Source organism: Oryza sativa, chromosome 5 (genome assembly GCF_034140825.1).
Source record: "Oryza sativa Japonica Group chromosome 5, ASM3414082v1".
NCBI lineage: Eukaryota > Viridiplantae > Streptophyta > Magnoliopsida > Poales > Poaceae > Oryza > Oryza sativa.
In genome coordinates, this window is record NC_089039.1 from 10790469 (window position 1) to 10798281 (window position 7813).

The 7813-nt window shown below is 38.4% G+C and overlaps 1 protein-coding gene across 1 annotated transcript; it reads left to right on the top strand.

The window, feature by feature from the left end:
- The first annotated feature begins 1096 nt into the window (after positions 1 to 1096).
- On the top strand, positions 1097 to 2218 carry LOC4338249 (protein ZINC INDUCED FACILITATOR-LIKE 1). The gene is made up of 6 exons (XM_015783080.2): positions 1097 to 1218; positions 1395 to 1497; positions 1593 to 1695; positions 1776 to 1829; positions 1949 to 2011; positions 2102 to 2218. The coding sequence occupies exons 1-6, from the start codon at positions 1149 to 1151 to the stop codon at positions 2153 to 2155; spliced, it is 447 nt and encodes a 148-aa protein (XP_015638566.2). The 5' UTR covers positions 1097 to 1148; the 3' UTR covers positions 2156 to 2218.
- The last annotated feature ends 5595 nt before the right edge of the window (positions 2219 to 7813 follow it).

Consider the following 7813-nt stretch of genomic DNA (forward strand, 5'->3'; position numbering starts at 1 on the left):
CCTATGCGGTTGTGCCCTGTGCGATGCGATGCCGTCTGCCGAGTTGCCGACGATGCTGCAACTCCTCTCGTCTCTTGGGCGTTTTTGCTTTCAGGTAGGCCATAGGCAGGTACTCCCTCCGTTTCACAATGTAAGACTTTCTAGCATTGCCCACATTCATATAAATGTTAATGAATCTAGATATGTATGATTCATTAACATCTATATGAATGTGGGCAATGCAAGAAAGTCTTATATTGCGAAATGGAGGAAGTACTATACTACTAGTATTAGGTGTTGCGCCCCCCTCCCCACACACACACCCCATCATGGGCCCCCGGTGATCGCCTTGGCTGCATAGCCCTAGGACCGGCCCTGAGCATGGTGGCAATGGAGATAGATGATTGCAGCATGCTACATCAAAGCTGCATAAGCGGTTCAGTGGCCTAAGACTCGAAAAATAGGCCTGCCATCTATTATGTTTGTTGCACCATAGTTGCGCTTAAATTGTTCGATCAAATGCTGATGGGTGGTTTTCAAGTCCATACCATTACTTGGTCTTGTCAACAATTCTTACAGATGTTGCAATAGAAAAGTTACAAGAGAAAAATATTTGCATTAGTGCAAGCAACTTGTACAAAGTAGTAGTACAAATTGGCATGCAGCCCTTACTTTTGAATGCTTGAGATCTCTATCAACACATGTTCCAGAATAAATTAGTCGCTTGGAGTACACCTATTTTTGTATGTCTCAATATCTGTGTCTTTTTTTCTTGGAAAATTTTACATCACAGTTTGCTATAGAAAAATAAATTGAATACTACAAAATTGATAGGGACTGGTTTTTTCACCTTGTTAAACATCTTTGAGATCACAACTATCTATAAAATGTAGAGGTTATATAGCACTATAGTTGTCCAAGACAGATTTACAATGATGTTATTTACTTTATTCTATCTTGCGTAAATGTGAATCATTTTTCTATTTCCAAATCAATCATATCATATTTGTTTTGTCTGTTGATGTATAACATCCCATTTTGGTCCATCCCAGCTCTACCGATCCAATCATTGTTCCCTTATCAATACTTCATGGTATGTATATGGTTCAGAGCAGGGACATGATTGCATTAAGAAATATATTGATTCATGACTCTATACTATTGTTGTAATGCAACAGATCAGGGACATGAATATCGCAAAGCGGGAGGAAGACATCGGGTTCTATGCTGGATTTGTTGGTGAGTAATGTCTCGAGGTTTCAGATCTTGCCTTGTATATGTTTATACTCTTAATCTCAATCTGATTGCATGTGCATTTTCCTTAAATAATGAGGCCATAGTTATTGACCTATTGTCACATTTCGATGATACTGTCATCACTAGCTACAGTCAAACTGACTATAATTCTCTTTCAGCGGCATCTTATTTCCTAGCTAGAACTTTCAGTTCTGTGCCATGGGGCATATTTGCTGACAAGTATGGAAGGAAGCCCTGCATCGTGATTAGCATCCTCTCAGTGTAGGAAATAATCAGCCACATTGTGGGGTCTTACTCTGTATTTAGCTAGTATGCCATGATCAAATGGGAGTAAACCATGTTTTGATTTTTCTCAGGATTTTTTTCAACACGTTATTTGGTCTTAGCACAAGATACTGGATGGCAATTGTAACTAGAGGAATGCTTGGGATGCTTTGTGGTATATTGGGACCAATCAAGGTTGCTTATTGTCTTTGCTTGCCCCAATTAGCAACTGAGAGTAGGCATTACATACTCATGGATACATATGTATTTTCCAGGCATATGCTACAGAAATCTGCAGGAAAGAGCACCAAGCTCTAGGAATGTCTCTTGTAAGAACAATGCTTAATTATATCTTTTGCCTTTCAAAACTTTAGCTTATTCAATAAATCTTTAGATTGTAATGTTCATATTTACCTGTATATAACTTAAGTCTAACATGACGTCCTAGGTTACATCATCACGAGCGGTAGCATTTGTTCTTGGACCAGCTATTGGAGGGTTTCTTGCACAGGTGAAAATAGTAGCTGCACTTTAATTGTATTATAAAATAATCAATGCAAAAGTATATGACTAACATTGTCTATCATGTATCATGTATTAGCCTGCAGAAAAGTACCCACATATTTTCTCCAAAGAATCCATATTTGGGAGGTGAGCTACTACTCATACTATTTTTGTTATATGATTTTTTATCGTTTTATGCATATGACAAAACTTTGAAATTTGCTTCTATCTTCAGGTTTCCATACTTCCTCCCATGCTTTACCATATCAATACTAGCAGCAGGATCATGCATCGCATGCATTTGGCTTCCCGTATGAAACATCTTGTCCTTTATGATTCTTTCCTTCAAAAATACAACTTATTAGGTCCCTTCAAAATACATTAAATGTATCAGGATTGTTACACTACCATACCATTTAGCACAAATTTCGACTACATATCCACACACATCTAAAAAAACCTTTCTTCTAAAAATATCATACTCCCTCCGTTTCACAATATAAGTCATTCTAGCATTTTTCACATTCATATTAATGTAAGTCATTCTAGCATTTTCCACATTCATATTGATGTCAATGAATCTAGACAATCTAGATTCATTGACATCAATATGAATATGGAAAATGCTAGAATAACTTACATTGTGAAACGGAGGAAGTAAGATTTATAGAAAGATGCATAGTATATTTATCCGATTTTCTCAGGAAACGCTACACTTACACAATGATGGAAAGGTAGGAGGTGCTGGTGAAGACGCACAAATTTCTGAGGAAGTGGAGGCACAAGCTGATCTCTCAAACATAGAATCTGGAAAAGCTAAAGTATCTAGTGACACATCTTTGAAGAACCTGTTAAAGAACTGGAAATTTGTGTCATCAGTAATCATCTACTGTACCTTTTCTCTCCATGATGTAGCTTACCTTGAGGTGATTTTTTCTTATATGATCATGAGAGTAACTTCTGTACAGTTCAATATGCGAGGATGCCAATAATATCATTGTGGACTTTGTGATTGATGCTAAGCTGTATGTGACCAATCTAATATGTTCTCTCTTGCTATTATCTTCAGACATTTTCATTCTGGGCTGTGAGCAAAAGAAAATTTCGTGGTCTGAATTTGACATCCCAGGATTTGGCTACTGTATCAGCCATCTCAGGTATATAGTATTTTTCCTTTAAAAAAAAAGGGTATATAGTATTTTTTTCCAAACTTTCATGCAAATAATTATTGCGTAACAAGAGAATTTCCTTGCAAAAAAAAGATAAATAATGACCTGCAAAATGAATTAAAGTAACATGCAAATAACATATGCCTTTAACACTTCCGGTAGAGTTGCCATCAAATTATTTACCTTACAACAACTTCATTTGATCCTTGTAGGTATTGGTGTTCTGGTATATCAATTTACTGTTTATCCTTTCATTGCCAAATATTTTGGACCAATCAGACCATTACGTCCTACCGCGGTACGTGGGAAATATAACTTTGTGAGATTCGCTTCAGTATTCTACTTGTAAAAAAAAAATCAAGGATCTAAAACAATGTAGTCTAATGCTAAGTGGGGAAACAAATATGCATCAATCTAGTAAAATAAATTAAAGTGAAGGTATAGATTTGAATATTAGATGGGGGAATAGTATTTGATTTCCTTCTATAAAAATAATGAGGTATGCATGACGATTTGTTCCTATAAAAACAATGAGGTGGCAATGACAATTTCTAAAAGCGGTGTATTGGTTCAAATCCTAATTTTTGTTTAAATGCTTGTTTAGTTTCTTTTATCTTTTCAAGTACCATGTTGAACCTATTGTTTGATTTGTAGATCTTATCCGTGCTTCTCCTCACAGCGTATCCCTACATGCACAACTTACACGGGCTAGAGCTCAAAGTACTAATCAACATAGCTTCAATTTTGAAAAATGTATTCTCGGTGGGTCAACTTCTTTTCTCATATTACCTCAAAAAAAAATTTAATTATTTCACATTTTTATTTAATTTTGATCTATATTTCAACAAACAGGCTACAATTACTACTGCATGCAACATTCTACAAAATACAGCAGTGGTAAGCAACGAGCTTGTCTGTTAAGCTCATTTTTCTAATACGTTCTATCGTTTTTTAGATTCTGACTTATCCTATATGGAAGAAGTGCAGACACAAAAACAAAGAGGTGCTGCAAATGGCATCTCCGTGACTCTATTGTCATTGTTCCAAGGATTAGCTCCAGCAGGAGCAGGAATTTTGTAAGTACTACGTTTTATTGTCCAGAAAAAAATTATTTATTTTTTGTTTTTCTGCTCGAAGAACTTCTTTTCTTGCTATTTTATAGGTTTTCATGGTCTCAAAAGCACGTGACAGGGTTGTTCTTACCAGGTATACAAATAAACAACACATATGCAGCCTTATCAATATGGTGGCAGGTAGCTAAAACACAACAAATTACTGAGTGCACATTGTTGTTTGACTTATCAAAAATGCAGGTGGCCAGATCCTATTTCTAGTGATAAGCATGGTTGCAGTAATAGGGCTAATTCTGACATTCAAGCCATTTTTCTCCATGTCAGATGCGTTGAGCCGTTCATAAACATGCACCGTATATTTAGGGTTCATTTGTGGGTTAAATCAGGTAACAATTCGATTGCAGGCCTCAAGTTTAAAACTCCTGAGTTTCATGTACAATATAGACCCATAACTATGTAATAATAAATAGCCCATTTGTAGTAAGTAAATGTGAGATAAGTGTGAAAACTTTGTAATACATACCAGCTATGTGCAGTTCCAAAGGCCAATGATGCTCCATTCTCTAATTATATTGGCCCATAACATTCGCCTTGTGTTCAGATGTATAATCAGTGTAAAGATGATCTTCGAAGTTTTTTGTGAAAACTTTGGATCACCAGATGTTGCACCAATCTCTACCTATCCCTTCTCTGCTCTAAAAAGATGAAAGAGGGGACGTCAACAGCGATTCAACGTGCCTCTAACTCCCCTGTTTTACCACACCGCGCTCCCAGCATCCAAAAAATGTGCCTACAAGTGGACCCTCTTAGCTCTACGCCTCTGCCGTCGGTCTGATCCACCGATCGATGGGGGCACACTCTGAACCTACTCATTACTCAGCGCATACCATGGAAAGGGACATTGGTGTCGGATATCAATACCAGAGGTATCTAAGGGCCTGTTTGGATGAGCTTTAATTCTGAGAAGCAGTTGTTTGGTAGCTAGCTTCTGAGAATCTGGAAAAGCTCTAAAACCCAGCTTCTCCAGCTTCTAGCTTCTTAGTTCATTTTTCAGAATATGTAACTACAGATTCTCAGAAGCTGTGGACTGTTTGGGGCAGCTTCTAGCAGAAGCAGCTTTTGGGAAAAGCTACAGCTGGGACAAGCTCCCCCAAACAGGGCCTAAACCCGACCCATAAACAAACACTAGAGGCATCCAAAGCCCACGTAAAAGCCTTACGAGGCCCAAGGCCCAGCTGCCGCCTCGCGCGTGCCGAGGCCACAGGCTCTCCGTCTCGCCCGAGCACCGGGCGCCCCTCGGGCACCTGGACCACGGGGAATAACCTCCAACTCACCCAACATCAGCACCGGAGTGCCCGAGGCCTGCGCTTTTCTCCGTCTTGCCCAAGGCCCTGGAATTACGTGGGCCCATGCTGCACCAGCCATCCCCACGGTGGGACATGCACAGTGGGACATAGTGCCTGATATGGGCACACCGTGGTACGTTTCAGTATGGCGTCGGTCATTTCCTGCCACGGCTCAATGACGCCATCATCATAGTGACGGGGTAATGGGCACTTTGCTGCCAACTCCCCTCTCTACCCAGATCTGGGATGTGACCCGACCATCCTTGAATAGCACCAAAGTATACTTCCTAGTATAGCTCGGACAAGCTGCTCCAGTGGCCGGTAAGGACAGGACTTGACGGCCATGGCGTACCTGTGTTATAGCATCAACTATTCACCCCAGATAAGGAGGAAGACGGCGGACCACTACTCCATAACAAATTGAGAAATGATGTTCAGCCAATTGTTGGTAATAGCAAAATTTGGCAAGATACTCGGAGATGGATCCGAACAGGATTCGAAATAATTAGATTGGTTTCCAAAAAGTGCAGCATATAGGTTGAGGACTATATCGGCTGATACATAGTCGGAATCGGCCAGCCGATATGGACAGGACAACCGATACAGACAGCTTCCGAGTAAGAGATGAACTCGGGTCAGGGATTTAAGATTATTGCCAAACAAGGATAGAGTCCATTACAAGCAGCTATATATATATATATATATATATATATATATATATATATATATATATATATATATATATTAATTAGCAATATTAATGAGTCGTGTTCGTTGGAGACCTTGGTAAAAGTCCGCCATAGGGACTTGTTCGTGTGTTCTTGTAACTTAGGCAAATTTGAGTCGTGTCCAATATAGACAAGTTTGTACTACGGGTATAAATACATGCCCAGAGTCGTGTAATAAAAACAACAATCGTTCAATATACTCTCGTCGTATCGTCACCCTTTTACTTTTCTACTTGTTCGATGAGTTCATGCTTCGAGTTAGGGCATCGGCTTCAATCTTCTGACAAGAGGTATGGGCGGCTTGTCTCAGCAGCTTGCGTTGGCGGATTAGGGCGTCGCTTTAGATGTTCTAATCTACTCATCTTCTAAAACTGTTGGTTATCATATATCTTAGCTAATTTAACTTGATTACTCGATTTAGCTATATTGGCCATACCTTTTCTTTGGATTTGCTGGCATAGGCTAAATTGTTTGATCGATTTAGATTAGATAAGGTATCTACCACCTTGAAAATTAGTTAAAAGCTTGATTGTTTACACTTTATGCTTATTTTCATAGTTTGTACTGCATCAACCCTAGTCATGCTTAGAATCATAGAAACTACATGTTTTTTGATTGCTAATAGGGATAGAATCGGGGTTTTGGCCGATCTTATCTGATATGACTGTTTAGCTTTATTTAAATTCTTTAATCATGCTTTTCATGTTATATCTGCCCATTATACAAGTGTATCTCACTATTTAAATATATCAAGCAAGCTCTTGATATATTTACTCAGATTGATATTCTTGTATAAGGTTGTATTACTAACCGATACGGTATCTATTTTAATTCTAAGTATTGTACCACCGGCTATGATATAAACAGATATAATCTCTATCCATAGATTACATGTTTGATTACATCTACAGCCAATGAAACATGTTTTAGGTTTGTTCAATTCTATTCATCTTACGCTTCACAGCCGATTCGATCAGATCGCATCAGCAAGGCTCACATGATACGTCATCGGCTCACTGCTCGATCGGCTATCATATTCTAATACAATTTTTCTTGTTTTTTCTTGTTGGTTGCAGGATCAAACCAACTGACACGCCCTGAACCGAAAGCGCTTTGGACCAACACTGTAGTTGAGCTAAACTCCTAGGCCGCCGTGTTTCTTGCCAACAATTGTACTGTACAAACAAAATATACATGATTTTTCATTCAGAGAACATATGAAAATATGTTTTACTTCAAATGATGTATTTGTTGTATACAATGACAAAATGGAAAATAAGGCATCCAAAATAGCTGAGGGCATTATAGACTTTCAAACCCAGGAATACATGCTTCCAATAATTCAAAGAAACAAATAGCTCACAGCTTATTCTAGTCTAGCATAGATAATCTAGCTCATAGTAATTTGTCCAAATAATCTAGATTACAATAATCTTAAGCTAAAACGAACAGGGCCTTAACCCCATTATTAGTTCTGAGAGCGCTTTTCGCTA